Source organism: Cnephaeus nilssonii (assembly GCF_951640355.1).
Source record: "Cnephaeus nilssonii genome assembly, chromosome: 6".
Taxonomy (NCBI): domain Eukaryota; kingdom Metazoa; phylum Chordata; class Mammalia; order Chiroptera; family Vespertilionidae; genus Cnephaeus; species Cnephaeus nilssonii.
In genome coordinates this window covers 21,835,705-21,854,490 of record NC_137077.1, presented here as the reverse complement: position 1 = coordinate 21,854,490, position 18,786 = coordinate 21,835,705, and the positions used below count along the sequence as shown (strand labels likewise).

The following is an 18,786-nucleotide window of genomic DNA, read 5'->3' as shown; positions in this document are numbered from 1 at the left end:
GGTTCATATATGTGTGAAAATTTATGTTGCCAGGCAAATTTAAAAGGAATACACATCAAATATTTTTAATTTAACCTATTAATTAATTAAATAACCATTTCAAAGAGCATTCAGAAAACTGTTAGGATAAGAATGATGGGTTAAGTGTAAAATTAAATAACATAAAGTATGCCATAAAATCTTTGGTGTTATCTGTTCCACTGGACAGAAATTGTTTTTATTTGCATATGTTCCTGACAAAAATCAAAAGTAATGTCATTTAGTCTGGAAACTTTCATTTGTAGTAAATAATGAAATGAACTAAGTCTATTCTCAGATACTCCTTAAGTGGCCCTTGCCCCAAAGTTGTATTAATTAAAAGAATGTGCTCCAATTCTTTTGCCTTTTTTCTAAGTTCCTGATAATTTTTCTGATAGTCTTCTCTGATAGTGGACAAATTCATCTTAAAATTCATTTGGAGTTGCAAGGAGCCAAGAATGTCCAAAACAATATTGAAAGAGCAGGACAAAGAAAGAAGATTCACATTTCCTTATTTCAAAACTTCCTACAAAACTACAGCAATAGAGACAGTGTGGCACTGGCAAAAGAGTAAACATATAGATCAATAGAATAAAATTGAGGGTCTATTGGTAAAACTTTTACTTTATCAAAATTTAAAAAGTTTGTGCATCAAAGAATACTATCAATAGAGAAAAACAAGACACAAAAGAAGGGAATATTTGCAAACCATATATCTAATACATATCTAGCACCCAGAACATATAAAAAGTTCTTACAACTCAACAATAAGAAAACAAACAACTGAATTAAAATATGGTGAAGGAATTGAACAGAAACCTCTCTAAAGAAGATATACAAATGACTAATAAGCTTATAAAAATATGCTCAATATCATTAATGAAGGAAATGCAAACTCAAAACCACAATGAGACACCACTTCATACCTACTAAAATTAACATAATAAAACAAACAAAATAACAGAGAATGGCAAGTACTGGCAAAAATGTGGAAAAAAATAGAAGCCCCAAATATCACAGGTGGCAATGTAAAAAATCTGCAGCTTCTGGGGAAAACCGTTTAGCAGGTCCTCAAAATTTTATACAAGAGTTCCCATGTGAGTCTGGCTGGCATGGATCAATGGTTGAGCATTGACCTATGAACCAGGAGGCCATGGTTCAATTCCCAGTCAGGGCACATGCCCAGGTTGCAGGCTCAATCCCCAGTGTGGGCTAATTAATGATTCTTTCTCATCATTGATGTTTCTGCCTTCCTTTCCTTTCCTCTCTGAAATCCTATCTAATAATAGAGTAACATGTAAATTACCATCACTCTGCTACGCCCACGATTGGGCGGCGGGAGGCTGGGGGGTGGGACTCAGGGTGGCCTATCCGGCCTTTGAGAGGCACGGATCCGCTGCCACTGAGGGGGGCTACCCTGCTGTTGAGAGGCACAGGGGGCGGGAGTCCCGCCCCCTGTGCCTCTCAAGGGCCAGATCCGCGGCCGCTGAGGGGGCCTGCCGTGGACACCCAGCTGCGCCTCTCAACGGCAGGGTAGCCAGGTGTCCGCGGCAGCCCCCCTCAGCGGCCGTTGAGAGGCGCAGGGGGTGGGAGTCCCACCCCCTGCGCCTCTCAACAGCAGGGTAGCCCCCCTCAGCAGCCGCGGACCATCAAAAGCGTGGGAGCTGGGTGCCTGTCTGCTCCGGCACCAAGCCTTTCAGAAACCTCCGCCGAGCCAGAGGCTTTTGAAAGGCCTGGTGCACCAGTGGACCAGCACCCAGCTCCACCGCGAAAAGCGAAAGCGTGTAGGGGACCCTACACGTGCATGATTCAATCATGCACTGGGCCTCTAGTCAATAATAAAAATCTATTTTAAAAAAGAGTTCCCATGTGACCAGGCAATTCCACTTCTATTTCTGTACCCAAAAAATTGAAAATGTATTCACACAAAAAGTTTTATGCAACTGTTCATAGCAGAATTATTCATTATAGCAAAAAAGTAAAAACAACCCAAATGTGTTATCAATTGATGAATAAACAAAGTATGGCACATTCATACTAAGAAATAATTGTCACCTATATAAAGAAATACTGATACATGCAACAACATAGGTGAACCTTGAAGATATATGCTAAGTTAAAGAAACCAGACACAAATAATTAGATAGTGATAGTGGTTATATAACATTGTGAAAATACTAAAAATAACCTAGCTGTACACTTTAAAATGGTGACTTTTATGTAGTATTAGTTGCATTTAAATAAAAAATTGCTAAAAATTGCTAGCTATAGAAAAAGTTGTATTGTGTGGTGTATGTTTTTCAGATTCAACTAGAGGCCCAGTGCACGAATTTGTGCACAGGTGGGTTCTGGCCGGCCCTGCCCCAATCGGGGTGAATTGGGGCTGGGCCTGTCGGAAGGAGGAGATGGCAGGAGGTTGGCTGGCCTGCCCCCCTCCAATCAGGTCCGATCAGGGCTGGGCCAGCTGGGGGAAGGGTCTGCGGGCAATTGACCAGAGGGCTCCGCCCCCGATTGGGGTTTGTGGGGCTGATTGGGGGTGGAGCCACCATAGGAAGGGGCTGTGGGTGGTGGGCTGGCCGGCCCCACCCCTGAATGGGGTAGGGGGTGCTGATCAGGAGCCAACAGCCTGGGGTAGGGCCATGGCTGGTTGGTTGGCCGGCCCTGCCCCTGATGGGATGAGGGAGCCAATCTGGGGTGGGGCCAGGTGGGGAGAGGGGCTTCAGGAGGGAGATTGGAGGGCCGGCCCTGTTGGGGTGGGGGGGGGCGATCAGGGGCTGGGCCAGCCAAGGGGAGGGGCTGCGGGCTGATCAGGGTGGTGGGGGCCCATCGGGTGCATGGCCAGCTGGGGGGAGGGGCTGCAGGAGGTTGGCCACCCAGCTCCGCCCCCTATTGAGGTGGGGTGGTGCAATCAGGGACGGGGAAGCCGGGGGAGGGGCTTCAGGTTTATCGTGGTGGGGCAGGCTGATCAGGGACAGGGCTGGCCCGGGGGAAGGGAGGGGGCATTTGGCTGTAGGCCTGCTCTTGATCAGGGGAGAGTCCGATCAGGGGCAGGCAGGCAGGCAGGCAGGGGGAGGGGCCTCGAGGTTGGCCAGCCAGCCCCACCCCCTGATCGGGTCAGTTCGCTGGCCACAGTGGGCATCATAGAGACCGGTCGTTATGGTTGTTATGGCTGTTACGGTCCCTGGCTTTTTATATAGAGAGATGTTATAAATAAAGGGGAAAAAACACTTCCTGCAGTCCTATTCTAGCACCATCCTGATTTTTTCTTTCACTGTTCTATTTCGCACTATGAAAAGAAAAAGAAAAAAAAAGAACCAGGCATTTAAAAAAAAAAAAAAAAACTACTCTCTTTTTTCCCTTGGAAAACAAATAATCAGCCTTGAGAGTAATGAGGCAATCACTGAGAGCAACCACCCTTTTAGGGAATCTGTGTCCAACTCTGAGATCTATTTGGAATCTTCTGAGCGGGCCTTGCAAAATAGCAGCCATATAAAGCCTGGTTTGACCAGGCTGAAGGCAGGGAGTTAGGCACAATACGTCCCTGCGATTTTCCCCTCATCATGGGGAAAGACAGACTTCCTCATTCAGGTTTCACACTACTTCTCCTTGTCCTGTTTTCTACCAATGCCTCAAACTCTGCAGAACCGTAAGTCTCACTCAAAGTCTTTTCCTCAAGTCTGCTCTTTTAGTCTCTCCTTTATAGCTTTGCTTTGTCTTTCCTATTAAACCCTACCTTTCCATTCCTTAAAATATCCTCTAATCATAAGAGAGTAATCATAAATGGTCAATATATTTTTCCTTTTGTTTATTCTATACTCTTAAAATAATAGTCATCTACACAATGTCATCACTAGGAGGCATGTTTTCATTATAAACTGAAACCTGAGACTCTACCTTCACAGACTCGTTCTTTTGAATAGAAAGCGTTAACTATAAAAATATTTAAAGTGTAGAGTGGGTTGCAATTTAGCTCACATTGTAGATCACATGCACAGAGAAAATATAGCTCCTTTATTTTTCAATAATTTATTGATTCTTCATCAAGAACCCTCAGTAAATGGTCAGTGCAAGGGGGGAAGTAATTTTAACTGTCTTCAGTTATAAAGTTGGTGAAATCTGAAAACTCTAAGACTTCTCTTCCACTTCTCAGTTCCTCTCCAAGGCAGTGTCCAGAAGAATGTGATGGCTATTACTTACTGGTGGAGAAGAAGGGTCAGGGCCCTTGGTCTCTGAGTTCTTTGTCTTCTTGGCCAATATCAATCTGATTTATCCTTACCTGCTAACATTCATCATTTGAGTCTTTAGCCATCTAGTTTCTCTCAGTTTGGTCCCTTTATCAAGAAGTCCCAGAAGTTCTCTCTAGCTGACTCTGATTCACTTAGCTCTTTCTTATCACTTAGAACTCCCAACTTTTGACATCATTCTGCCTCCTGTTCTATGTCTGTTGTTCCAACACAGCCTGTGCTGCAGGAATCACCCATTTGAGACCTCTGGCCTCACTGGCCTCAATGGCCTCAACCAGCTGCCTTTACATTCCTTCTAGAGAGCTATGAAATCCTTGGGTCCAATAACAACATATAGGCAACTGAAGGATCTTGGAAAGTTCAACTTCTAACCCTCCCTTGCCTACCCACACTGTACTATAGATAACTCTGATGTAGCTACATCCCAGATTGATACAGAGCAGCCTCCAGAGCACCAAATGGGGAGAGAGATGAAGGGATCTTCTGCCCTGAGTGTTACTTTTATCCACGTAACACAGTTGGTCCTCTCCAGGCCAATGTACAGAAGCAAAAAAATCAGAACTCTGACAAACTCAAGTTCCTACCTTCTTCGGCCTTCTTCAATGCACAATTTCCCAGTAACCAGTAGGGGTGATTTACAACTGTGGATGGTACTGTCTTGCATTGCATTATTGCATTCCACTCACAGAGCTTTTGGAAATATGTGAGGGCTGTTCAGTTTTCTGAGTGCAGGCTGAATAGAAGAAGCAAGTGGCATTTATTGGGGTTGAAATGTTAAGCAATCTGTGTTTTCAGTCCAACGCAACAGAGAACTATTCTTCCCATTGAAAACCATTACTTTACATCTTTCCCACCATTTAACAAAGAACAAGCCTCATGGCCTAGTTGTCATAACAGAAGAGGTATTTTCTCCTCACTATGTAGCAAACTTCACCTTAACCCTCCATCATTAGCCCTACATGTGATAAATAAGAGCTATTGCCTAGAGAGATAGAGGTTACAGAGGAAAATGAAAAAGAGAAAGTTAAAAGAACAAATGGACATGGACAACAGTGTGGTGATGGCAGGGGCAGGGAGGTAGAGGTGGAAGAGGGTATGGCGGGGGGGATTTAAAAAAGAGGTCACCAGTTTAATATGTGCAAAATTTAATCACCCCTACCAAGGCAAATATTTAAAATGCAAACATTCATGATTAAGTAATACAGTACAACGTTTTATTTGCTCAGTACAAGCGAAATCTCAGGGAATTACTCAACCTTGATGGGTCCCAATTTCAATATTTGTCGAAGGAATGCTAAACAAACCTTTGTGAAATAGTTGCTTGAAATATCAAATATGTATGGAACTAATTTTTTAAATTGTGATCTCAATTTGGGTAAGAATAAAAGTAGTATATGGAATAAAACTATAATAGACTGATAATGTCTTTCCTATTAATATAAAAAAAAACTAGGGAGAAAAGTGGATGGGGTAAAAAATGATAATTTTTATAGAGCCTATAATTAATATTGTACTGCATACTAAAAATTGCTAAGAGGGTAGATCTTATGTTGTGTTCCCTTACAATAATAATAACAATAATGATAATAATAATTGAAGAGGAAGGAAACTTTTGGAAATGATGTACATGTTTATAGCAAAGATTGTGCTGATGACTTCACAGTTATATTCTTAACTACATACTAATGAAATAGTACATACTAACTATGTTCAGCTTTTTGTGTGTCAATCATACCTCAATAAAGTATTTTTAAAATATAGAGAGAAAGTAAAGCCTTTGGAAATGATGGATTAAAGTAGGTATAACTTTAGTCTTCAAGTCTTTTCTGTAAGCAGAGTCCAGAGAATAATATTACAATTCAATCTGAGGAGAGGGAGGAGATAAGCAATAGACCAATATATGGGTCACTCAGATAAAATTTATCTTCTGCTTCCTCACCATAGTTTGGAGTTACTAACAAATGATAAATTTGACTAGAAGTTTGGGGCAAATAATAAAATTTTCAGAGAAATATTTCCATCTGATCAGCCTAGAATAAGCATGTCAAACTCGTGGCCCTCGCATGTCAAACTCGTGGCCCTCGGGCCACATGCGACCCACAATGAATATTTTTGTGGACCAGCCAATATAACAGTATATAAGAAACATTTTAATAAAAATTTCATAACTTAATTTTTACAATATCCTGTTATACATACTTTTTAATAACGAACTGTAGCATTCACTAATGACTGATTACTATAATCATGTTGCATTCATTTCCCTTATGCACCTTACGCACAGGCGCAGCATTTCCACTAATACTAACAGCAAATATTTTAGCAGCCGATTGCCATGTCATTAGTCTTGTACTGACTTGTTTGGTGTGTGCAACAGGAACTATTTCGCTTTCAGAGAAGAAGAAAAATGGGTTTATTTGCGTTATGCTTATTAATTTGTGCAGTTATTCAGTGTCTGATAAGTTAATGTTCAAGAAAAAATATTAATTTTTATTAAAATGTTCTATTATTTTATGTTCATGATTACTCATTTATTTCAGCCCTTTGTATCCAGCATGTCTCTATCGAAATAAACCTACGTTTCTATGAAAATTAAAACTTTTGGTTTTTTTGGCCCACATAAACTTAAACCTTGTGTATTTGGCCCATGTTAGCCTTTGAGTTTGACATGCTTGGCCTAGACCAGTGGTCAGCAAACTGCGGCTCGTGAGCCACATACAACTCTTTGGCCCCTTGAGTTTTTAGCAAAGGCCAGCTTAGGAGTACCCTAATTAAGTTAATAACAATGTACCCACCTATATAGTTTAAGTTTAAAAAATTTGGCTCTCAAAAGAAATTTCAATCGTTGTACTGTTGATATTTGGCTCTGTTGACTAATGAGTTTGCCGACCACTGCCTACACGTTTGCCCCTAATTTGTTCTTCTTGAGTTGGATAGAAAGAGCTCGAGACACAATTTAGAATAGGAGAAAGATGTGTACAAATGGGCACTGTCACTGCCTGCTCCCATATGGTTGTTTTTACTGCGACTGATGCAGTAAGCCTGGTGGAAGGCTATTACATCTTTTTTTTTTTTTAAGGCTATTATATCTTTAAAAGAGCAAATGTTCAGTAGATCAGAGACATCCAAATGCAAGGAAGGGATTAGATGGGAGGTACCATCTGAATGACCCTGGGTAGTTTATTTAACTGCTTTGAGCTTCTCTGCATTAAAACAAAACATTAGCACTTATGCAATATATAATTTGATGTTTTAATGATTTTAGAGTGGCTCTAAAGATTTGTGGCACATAATTTTGCCAAGAAAAATTTTAAAACATATACAGAAAGCCTGCTTCTCCAGAGCAGACCACATGGAGACTTCATTTGACTTCCAGCTTCAACAACTAATCTGTCTGTATTATTATCTATTCCTACTCTCCCACCTATTGACTTTGTAAAGTAATAAAATTGTGTTTCCTATGTCAAATGCCCCTGGTATTTTTTTAAGGATAAGTGCTCATGTTGTTGGTAGAAGGGAAAGGGCAATAAAACAATATAAAAATAATTCTGTTTTTCTTAATTGCAATGGTACTCTATAAATAAATGACTTAAACCTACAAGCATGGAATCATTAAAATTTTGAGGATTTACATTTTTATGTATTATTTTATATAATAGATACATGTTCCCTGAAGTTCTTTCAGTTGAATTTGTGTAAATCCAGTCATAGTATTCATGCACAAGTGATGTTTACTTAGACAAATTTTAATGTAAACTGTTTTATAAAGTGAGTAATCACCCACAATTTATTATATATGTGTATTTTTATGAGTATATATTCAAGAATTTATATATTAAGGCTCATTAAAACAAAAAAAATGCCTATAAAATTGAAATATCTTCAAAGTCAACTTCTGAGGCACTACTGGTAAGTAAAAGGTATCATTCTTTTTTTTCTTTTTTTTTTAATTACTAATTTTTTTTATTGATTATGGTATCACATAATTGTCCTCATCCCCCATTCCCACTCCAAACCCCTCCCCACGTATACCCCCACCCCCTGTCATTCTTATGCTAATAAGATGGAGGAGACAGTATAGAACTGATTATAGCAATAAGTACATATTGTTATGGAAAACACAATGATGGTTGAAAATACTTGCTATCCTCTGATTTTTCTTTGAGTTAGCCTTCTTCCCTTCCCAGACAGTATATGGTGCTGGTCCCCTCCCTGCTCCACACTGGGACCCCTGAGAAAGGCTGCCTCCTTCTGAGCCACCTGAATGAGACAGTGACTGTAAGTGCTTCCTTGGAGTCTCCCAGGGAGAACAGGAGACTCTTCACTGACCTCGTGGCAGAGAAGGACTTATTCCGCTGTGTCTCCTTCACTGTGAGTACTAGCTGCCCATCCCTGTTTGATACATTATATCTCCATGGTAATGGAGAACTAGGGTTCAATCCCAAAGAATGACTTTAGAATGTTAGTGAGGATTTCAGAAAGAATCAAGGCAATGAGTTTTTAGCTATTGAGGAAAAAAGCATGAATTTTTTCACCAGAGTAGGGAGAAATATTTTTCTACTTGCCGAAGTTCAATGTATTTCCTAAAAAAATCTATACTAATAAAAGGGTAATATGCTCATTAGACCGGGTCAACCGGCCATCTTCCGGACATCTGACTTCCTTCCAGACAAAGCCATGGTGGTGGGAGCCAGGGAAGAGACAGTTAGGGACGAGATCAGGCTGGCAGGGGGTTAGGGATGATCAGGCCAGCAGGAGAGAGTAGTTGGGGGCGACCAGGCCGGCAGGGAGGGCAGTTGGGGGCGACCAGGCCGACAGGGGAGGGAAGTTGGGGGCATTAGGCAGGCAGGCAGGTGGGTGGTTAGGATCCAGTGGTTCTGGATTGTGAGAGGGATCCCAGATTGGAGAGGGTGCAGGCCGGGCTGAGGGACACCCCCTGTGCACAAATTTCATGCACCGGGCCTCTAGTAAAAAATAAATGGATTAGCCACAGAAATTGAATGATTTGAGGTTTTTTTAGCTTTGTTATATAACCATCTATTTCAGACCAGAGTTAGACAATGCCTAGAAACAGATTGTACAAATACCTCATAACAGGACAGCATGCAGAATTTTTCTCTCACGGTGGGATGTTACATGTCTTTGTCCTTAGAATGTGTAAATGGTTCAAAGTACTCCAAGCAAATACCCAGTACCTCTGTGAGGATGCTCAACTTGGGATACTTAGCTCCTATAGTCTCCCATACTCTTTCAGAGATGCTTCTCTCCATTCCTTCAGAAAACATATACTCTGTTAAAAAGAGTACAATTTAACAAATAGAGTTCCAGATGAGCTATATGGGAATTTGGGTTCCATTGATGGTTGTTCTTACTGATATTGCTCCCCTATATCTTATACTAGAGGCCCAGTGCACGAAATTCATGTGCAGGTAGGGTCTCTAGCAGCTGCCGGCTGCCGGCTACTGGCCGGGGCCTCCCTTCCCCCGGCTGCCTGCCGCCCCCACTGGCCAGGGGGAAGCCAACGTCTGCCATGTTCCACACCACCCCTGGTGGTCAGCGCACATCTAACTCCTGGTCAGTCAAACTCCCACCTGTGGGGACAATTTGCATATTAGCCTTTTATTACATAGGATTAGTATCTACACTCTTATACCTGGAGAAATGTTCATACTTACCCAGCCCTTTGTGAAGCTGAATGAGAGAGAGAAAATAGTAATGGTTGAAGGAGTCAAAGGGAGAAGACTGTGCTGTTCCTCAGTGGTATCTTTGTTCTTTAGCTCCCAAGAATCTCATCCTCTTCGGAGGTGGCTTTCTTCACTGTCCACATAAAGGGACCAACACAAGACTTCAGGAAGAGGAGAAAAGTGCTGGTAAAGAATGAGCAAAGCCTGGTCTTTGTCCAGACAGACAAACCCATCTATAAACCAGGACAGACAGGTATGTAGGCAAATTCCACCTCCTCAGCAGGTTTCCCGCCAAAGTCACCATTATCTTGATCTCTTAGTCTCCTGTGTTATTATCTAAATTACCTGCTTTATCATGTCTGAGACTTACCATAGAATTTCTTTTTCAGTAAAATTCCGCATTGTCTCTGTGGATGAAAATTTTCACCCCCTAAATGAACTGGTAAGTACCTCACTATCTCTAGTTTGGGTGGGTGGTGGGTGGTGGGATGAGAGCACTCACCCAAGGTGGGGTGGGAAGGTCCAGGAAAAGTGAAATGAAAGCTATTCCTTTGGGAACCTAGATTCCAGCTTTACTACAAATCTAGAGTCTTACTTATATAAGGCATAATTGAGGAGTAAGAGATGAGGAAGCTCTTTCTCCTATAACAATAATAAATCAGTCTGGAAATAGTCAGCTACATTCTTTGCTCTCAAAACACTACGTTAAGTATAATGAACAGGTACAATAAAAAGTTATGTATTATCCATACCCATACTCTGAAGGAGTTCATGATTAATTAAAGCACCAAAGAGTTTCACTTCTTCTGGATATATGTACATAGAATCTATATATATAAAAGACTAATATGTTAAGTGTCCTTCCCTCCATCCGACCAGTCACTATGACATGCACTGACCATCAGGGGGCAGATGCTCAACACAGGAACTGCGAGCTGCAGTGACGTGGCAGTAGTGGTTCTTGGGTGATGCACCTCAACACCAGAGAGGAGGGAGCCCAATTCCACCTTCGGCTGCGGGTTATGTTGTTGCTGGGGCACTGTCAGCCCCGAATCTGGTTTACTGTACACTTGCGTTTGCATCCCACACCCTTTACAACAGCAACTTTGCAGAGTGACCTCTTGCACTCCGAGACCCCTCAGGGGATGTCAGAGAGCTGGTTTTGGCCCGATCCCCGCAGGCCAGGCCAAGGGACCCCACCTGCTGGAGGTTCCCCACTCACTCCACAGACACCTTTTGAGCCATGACACCACCCTAGGTGCAGCTGGCTGGTGAGGGACCATGGGAGGTTGGCTCCAGGGCGTGTCCAGCCTGTCTCGCCCAGTCCCGCCCCACCCGCCACCTTCAAATTAATTTCCTTTCAATGTGCATGAATCCGTGCAACAGGTCACTAGTAAAATATATAATTTTATTATATATGATAACATTTTATAATTTTTATACATATATCATATACTATCCATTATATACAAAGTCTTTATTTATGTTCATTGTGTGTTCCTTCCTTCAACTAGCTTTCAATATGAAGGAAAAGAAACAAGGATATTTTTAAAAGGTAGATATTAGATAATCTTGAAATTAGAAGAAATATTCTTGGTTTATTTTAACCAAATAATTCTGGGCATTTTCTTCTTATTAAGTCTAAATCATAATGACATATAACTTTATTAACATCCATTTTTAATTTATGTAAGTAATAGTAAAGTCATAATCTTCACTAGGAGGATTTTAGTGCCTAAATTATATTGGTGAATAATATCAATAACTTAATAAGTATTAACAAGTATCATTCAACAATAATATTTTTCAAAGAAATGACAACATGATGATTTTTGTAGAAATATGTTATTATGCTTTTCTTAAAACTATTTACTGGTTTCCCTAAGCAATTCCACTTCTTTTATGTTTCTGGTTAAATTTTGATATATCTTACTACAAATATTATTTTTCCTTGGTAAGCTGTTTAATCATAAATCTGAAATCATGGCCTTGGTGAAATTCTAATCACATCTCTTCTTTCATTTTTTCATATAGATTCCTCTGGTATACCTTGAGGTAAGCATCAGAAAGAATATCTTATAAGGAAGTCAGTGCATTTAAGGAAGAGGAAATTCTGATACTATTCCAGACAGATGAACTGCAGTTAAAAAAAAAAAAAAACTTTCAGATCTAAATTTTCCTATTCTCAGATGTCAGGTTTATTGTGGTTCACTTTTCTTCTGTGTTTGCCTTTCTTGAAGGTATTGCCAATTGCTACCCTGAAAGTCATGTGTTTTGTCAAGGGCTATCATGACTAAATAATTATTCCCATGCTCCTTTCTTACCTCTAGAACCCAAAAAGGAATCGAATTGGACAATGGCAGAATCTCAAGTTAGAGAGTGGCCTCAAACAGTTAGCCTTTCCCCTCTCATCAGAGCCAATTCAGGGCTCCTACAAGGTGGTGGTAGAGAAGGAATCAGGCGGAAATATTCAGCACCCCTTCACCGTGGAGGAATTTGGTATGGATTATGAAAAATGAAGGGATCATAACTTTCTGGTTCACAGTGTGAACTCAGTTAGATCCTTTGATTTTCCCATAGGTATGTTAAACTTGGAGTAGAATCAGCTGTATCTTTTTCTAAGGCCATCATTATTCTGTGAATTATGAACATTATCCTTGTTTATAAGAGCTTGGTGATTTACAGTAGCAAGTTACACTTTGTCAAGTATCAAAATTCTTATTTCAGTGGACCCATCATCATTTGTTAACATCACTGAGATCTGTTGTGGTCACAAAGTCAGATTTTTTCATGAATTATTAAACCTAATCATCTTGAAGTTGATAGATGTAAAAATGAACATAACTTTTCAGGTTATTTTTGTGGGAAAAATTATAGACATGAAAATATCTGTATTTCCATTAATTATTTACCAGCTTCCCTCTTTCTATTTATCTCTGTCAACAGTGGTTCCCAAGTTTGAGGTCAAAGTTCAAGTCCCAAAGATAATCAGTATCCTGGATGAAAAAGTGAACATATCAGTATGTGGAATGTGAGTTAAATTGTTTTTGTCTGAAATTTCATATTTTGCCTCAATTTTGAGTGATTATTTAGCTAGTGCACTTTTAAAATTTTATCTCAGTGACCTCTCTTTATTTTTATTATTAAATATTTCAGATGCACCAAAGAGTGTCGAAATTTTTCAAATGCACCAAAGAATGTAGACAGAATCATGATTTAATAAGTAACATATTTCCATGTTTGCTGCTTTTTTTTTTCTTTAACATTTCAGGATAAATTACAAAAATCATGACTTTTCACCCAGCTACAATAGTATAGACCTCTAAAAATTAGTGACATTTTTCTATGCAATCATGATGCCATTGTCACACGTAATAAAATAAAAAGTAATTATTCAATACTAATTTTGAGTTTATACTCAAGTATCCTTGATTTTCCTAAAAACATCTCAGATTTTCCTAAAAATGTCATTATACATTGCTTTTAGTTATTATGACTCATGTGTACCTTTTCTTTTTTACCAACTCTCTACCATGAATTTTTTTTTTAATTTTTCTTTTATTGTCTAAAGTTTTATATATGTCTCCTTTTTCCCCCAATTGACCTTCCCCCCAGCCATTCCCACCCCTGGCAAGCCCCCACCGCCCCAGTGTCTGTGACCATTGATTATGCTAATATGCATGCATACAAGTCCTTTGGTTGCTCTCTAACCACCCCCTCCCCTACCATTTGTCTCTGAATCTATTCTTGTTCATCAAATTATTTTGATCATTATATCCCACATATGAGTGAAATAATGTGATATTTATCTTTCTCCGACTGTCTTATTTCACTTAGCATAACACTCTCCAGTTCCATCTATGCTGTTGCAAATAGTAAAAGTTCCTTTTTTGTTATAGTGGCATAGTATTCCATTGTGTAGATGTATCACAGTTTTTTAATCCACTCATCTGCTGATGGGCAATTAGGCTGCTTCCAAATCTTAGCTATGGTAAATTGTGCTGCTATGAACATATAGGGGTGCATATATCCTTTCTGAATGGTGTTTTGGTTTCTTGGAATATAGTCCTAGAAGTGGGATTACTGGGTCAAATGGGAGTTCCATTTTTAACTTTTTCAGGAAACTCCATACTGTTCTCCACAGTGGCTGCACCAGTCTGCATTTCCACCAGCAGTGCACGAGTGTTCCTTTTTCTCCACATCCTTGCCAGCACTTGTCATTTGTTGATTTGTTGATGATAGCCATTCTGACAGGTGTGAGATGGTATCTCATTGTAGTTTTGATTTGCATCTCTCAGATGATTAGTGACTTTGAGCATGTTTTCATATGTCTCTGGGTCTTCTGTATGTCCTCTCTCAAAAAGTGTCTATTTAGATCCTTTGCCCAGTTTTTGACTGGATCGTTTATCTTCCTTTTGTTAAGTTGTATGAGTTCTCTGTAAATTTTGGATATTAAACCCTTATCGGTAATATCATTGGCAAATACGTTCTTCCATGCAGTGGGCTTTCTTGTTGTTTTGTTGATGGTTTCTTTTGCTGTGCAGAAGCTTTTTATTTTGATGTAGTCCCATTTGTTTATTTTCTCCTTTGTCTCCATTGCTCTAGGAGCTGTATCTGTAAAGATATTGATATGACATACGTCTGATATTTTGCTGCCTATGGAGTCTTGTAGGATTTTTATGATTTCCTGTCTTATATTCAAGTCATTTAGCCATTTTGAGTTTGTTTTTGTGTATGGTATAAGTGGGTGATCTAGTTTCTTTTCTTTTTTTTTTTTGCATGTAACTGACCAAATTTCCCAGCACCATTTATTAAAGAGACTGTTTTGACTCCATTGTATGCTCTTGCCTCCTTTGTCAAATATTAATGGAGCATAATGGCTTGGGTCAATTTTGGGGTTCTCTGTTCTGTTCCATTGGTCTATATGTCTGTTCTTGTGCCAGTACCAGTTTTGAGAACCGTGGCTTGGTAACATAGCTTTATATCTGGTAATGTGATCCCTCCAACTTTGCTCTTCTTTCTCAGGATTGCTGTGGCTATTTGGGGTCTTTTTTTATTCCAGATGAATTTTTGGAGAGTTTGTTCCAGGTCTTTGAAATATGCCATTGGTACTTTAATGAGAATTGCATTGAATCTGTAGATTGCTTTGGGTAGCATGGACATTTTAATGATATTGATTTTACCAACCCATGAACACGGTATATTCTTTCATTTGTATATGTCTTCCTCTATTTCTTTTTTAAATGTCCTGTAGTTTTCCGAGTACAGGTCTTTTATGTCCTTAATTTGGTTTATTCCTAGGTATCTTAATTTTTTTGGTGCAATACCATGAAAATTTTTGCTTGAATATAAGAGTTGGCAGAATACTAAAATATAACTGCTTGTGCCTGTCACCTATTATAAACACTATAAAATTTTGCCAATTTTGTTTCATTGATTCCTCCCCCCACAGTTTTTTTCCTAATATTTTTAAATAAGCCATGGGAAATCCATAAATAGCTCAAACTTCTAGACCCTCCTTTTGTCCCATGGTGTTAGCTTATGGAAACAACAGGTCAATTGGCCTAGAAATGTCCCACTTGTTGCATTTGCCTTATTGCTCCTTCATGGTACATTGATTAATTAATTTACTCTCTCCTTTGGCCAGTTTTAAGAAAATATTTTGAGTGTTTTGCATAGATCATCTTGGTGCAGTAAAGAAACAAATTTTTAAACACTGAAATAATCTCTCTCCATTTATAATTTTTTGAGGAATTTTCATACTATTTTTCATAGTGGTTGCTCTGATTATATTTTTTACTTGAAGTTTTATTGCAGGCATTTGCAAATAGAAAAGCAAAACTAGTGATCCAGAAAAAAACCTTATCAATTATTCCATTTGTATTTAAAATATAGAGAAATAACTAAGTATAGATTGAACACATAAAAATGTTATATGCCCCATGATTGGTTTTTTTAGGATCTCTCATCTATCTATCTATCTATCTATCTATCTATCTATCTATCTATCTATCATCTCTGTGTGTGTTGTATTTGCTTATTACTTATTTTATTCTATTCACAGAATTTTTTTATTTGTTATAAAGAGCAAGATTTGATTTTATGACAAAATAGAAAGAATAATAAAAAGGAAAAAATAAAAATACCCCAAGGCAATTTGGCTGTGCATTGAAGTAAATTTTCAAATGCCTTACTGGGTAATATCTTCATTGAGACATTTTCCAGACATGTTTCTACTTGATATGAGTCTAAAATAATAAAATTATTATTAGAAAATAATTACTCTGTGCTGGGCTGGTAGTGAAAATGTAGATACCTTTCTTCAGTTCCTGATTTATTTCTTATGTGACAGATACACCTATGGAAAACCTGTGCCAGGACTTGCAACTGTGCGCATGTGCCGAAAATTATTTCATTCTTTTAATTGTCCAAAGCAAGAGTTCTGTGAGGAATTCAGTCACCAGGTTAGTATACAGTGTTCTCTCTGTGTACTATCTTTGTTGACACCCATTGAGCTACCTCATTTTACTAAAGGGAATCAGAATAAGCTGATCCTCAAATATTCACCACCAAAGATGAAATTTCTATTAATAGTCAACCAAATTCTCATTTTGATGACCAATCATAGCAATTACAAATCAAATATGAATATTAAATTTCTAAAGGTTTATTAACATGTTTAACCCAAAAATTTTTGATACCAGAAAGAAAATAGTAGATTTAGTAACTATTGGTCTGAATCTACATGACATTTATCAATTTTTGTATTCTCAGCTCAACAGCAATGGCTGCATCACCCAACAAGTAAACACAAACTTGTTCCAACTTAAAAATGCGGGTTATGAAATGGAACTTAAAGTGGAAGCCAAGATCAGAGAAGAGGGAACAGGTTTGAGTATTAACTTAATTTGGGAGATAAAGCAATAAATATTGATTTGTTTCCCACAACAAAATAAAAGTCATAACAAATGTAGGAAATGAATTGTTAAATATATTTTTATTGATTTCAGAGAGAAAGGGAGAGGGAGAGAGAGATAGAAACATCAATGATGAAAGAGAATAATTGATCGGCTGCCTCCTGCACGCCCCCTACTGGGGTTCGAATTCGCAACCTGGGCATGTGCCCTTGACTGGAATCGAGCCCGAGATCTTTCAGTTCACAGGCCGACGCTCTATCCACTGAGCCAAACCAGCAAGGGTGGAAATAAATTTTAGAACCAAAGTAACTTCCAAGAATATTTAGTCTTTTCTACATATTTTTCAGACCTAGAGTTCACTGGAAGTGGGACCAGTAAAATCACAAACATTGCAACCAGCCTCAAGTTTGTGAAAGTGGATTCGCACTTTCGACGAGGAATACCCTTCTTTGGTCAGGTAGAGTGTATTGCAATTTAGAGGTAAATGAAGTGTCCAGTTGTTCCTAGGTCAAGGACATACTGATGTAGTCCAAACCTAGTTAGTATTAGCAAATAATTAATATGACCCAAGTCATTGAACAAAACCAAAGTAGATACTTTCCTTTGTAATATCACTGATAAAATACATGAACATACACTACAGTATTAAAAGAATAAAAGGTACTGTTTCTTTTTTGAACATTACTAATAAAGATGTTTAATGTAATATAAGTTATTATGTCAAGCCCCTTATCTCACCCATTTTATAATAAATAAATATATTCTTGCCATTATCCAGCCAGCATCAGAATTTTAAGAGAGTTTCTCACAAAGGACTCTCAATTTATGGCTGTCAATATCTTTCTTTATATTTCTTGTTCTGTTTAAAATAAGTGAATAAGTTATTTTAACTTTAAATATTGGAATTATAATAGTGTGCAGTTTATGACTATTATTATTATATTATTTTCATAGTTTGGGTATATACTTTAAGATAATACAATAAATAAATAATATTGATTTTATTTATATTTACAATTAATTTTAGCAGTTTTATACTTACTGGATTTTTCTTTAAAAAAACAACCCACACTTTCTTGTGCAGCTTTGTTTCAAAAAATGAAAATTAAGTGAGGATTCAAATTATAAAAAGGAGATGGAAAGACATGAGGATCCAAATGGAAAGAAACAGTTTTGTAATCAATATGAAAGAGTTTTTTTCTTATTCTTTGGGTTTTGTTTTTAAGTCATGAGAGCAAAGCAGTCTGTTCCCATGAGTTCTACCTTCTCTCAGTATTCTCCACATAACTTAACAATTACTTTTCTTCTTTAGGTGCTCCTGGTAGATGGGAAAAATGTTCCCGTTCCCAATAAACTCGTTTCCATCTCCGCAATGGAAGCCAATTATCTTTTCAATGCAACTACCAATGAGCAGGGTCTTGCACAGTTTTCAATCGATACTACCAATATATTGGCTAACAACCTTTTTCTTACAGTAAGTATGAAAGAAAAAGAAACCTGAGACCAAAGAGAACCTTAGTAAAACAGTCATTTATTCAGAAGTGAAGAAGGACACAGGCTGTATTTAAGAGCGAGAAATAAGAAGCTGTGCAACTTGGGGATAAGCTTGGGTATATAAAAATGTCATTGGAAATAATAAAGACATTAGAAAAGATATTGTAGAAGTCCCTGAGAATTATTTTTAAGGAGGGGATGGGGGGGGATGGGAGACATCTGTAATACTGTCAACAATAAAATAAAAATTTTTTAATTGTTCTTAAAATTTAATGTATTATCTAAATATCTTATTGGATTTTTTTTCCTGAACAATATCAGTTCTTCAATTGGGGATTCATGTAATTTGTTTCATGTTGTTTTTCCGTGTCTACTTAGATATTTTTTAAATGATCAGAACCCCCCACATATACACACACACATTTATAT

The 18,786-nt window shown here is 38.3% G+C and overlaps 1 protein-coding gene across 1 annotated transcript in view; it reads left to right on the top strand.

The window, feature by feature from the left end:
• Positions 1–3,537: 3,537 nt before the first annotated feature.
• Positions 3,538–18,786, top strand: part of LOC307100997 (pregnancy zone protein-like) — a 46,946-nt gene continuing 31,697 nt past the window's right edge. Inside the window, exons 1-11 of the mRNA XM_079773709.1 lie at positions 3,538–3,664; positions 8,450–8,633; positions 10,040–10,199; positions 10,336–10,388; positions 11,981–12,001; positions 12,277–12,445; positions 12,893–12,977; positions 16,299–16,410; positions 16,721–16,835; positions 17,211–17,320; positions 18,176–18,337. Of these exons, the coding sequence (XP_079629835.1) occupies positions 3,579–3,664; positions 8,450–8,633; positions 10,040–10,199; positions 10,336–10,388; positions 11,981–12,001; positions 12,277–12,445; positions 12,893–12,977; positions 16,299–16,410; positions 16,721–16,835; positions 17,211–17,320; positions 18,176–18,337 (1,257 nt within the window). The 5' untranslated portion in view covers positions 3,538–3,578. The remainder of the gene's footprint in view (positions 3,665–8,449; positions 8,634–10,039; positions 10,200–10,335; positions 10,389–11,980; positions 12,002–12,276; positions 12,446–12,892; positions 12,978–16,298; positions 16,411–16,720; positions 16,836–17,210; positions 17,321–18,175; positions 18,338–18,786) is intronic.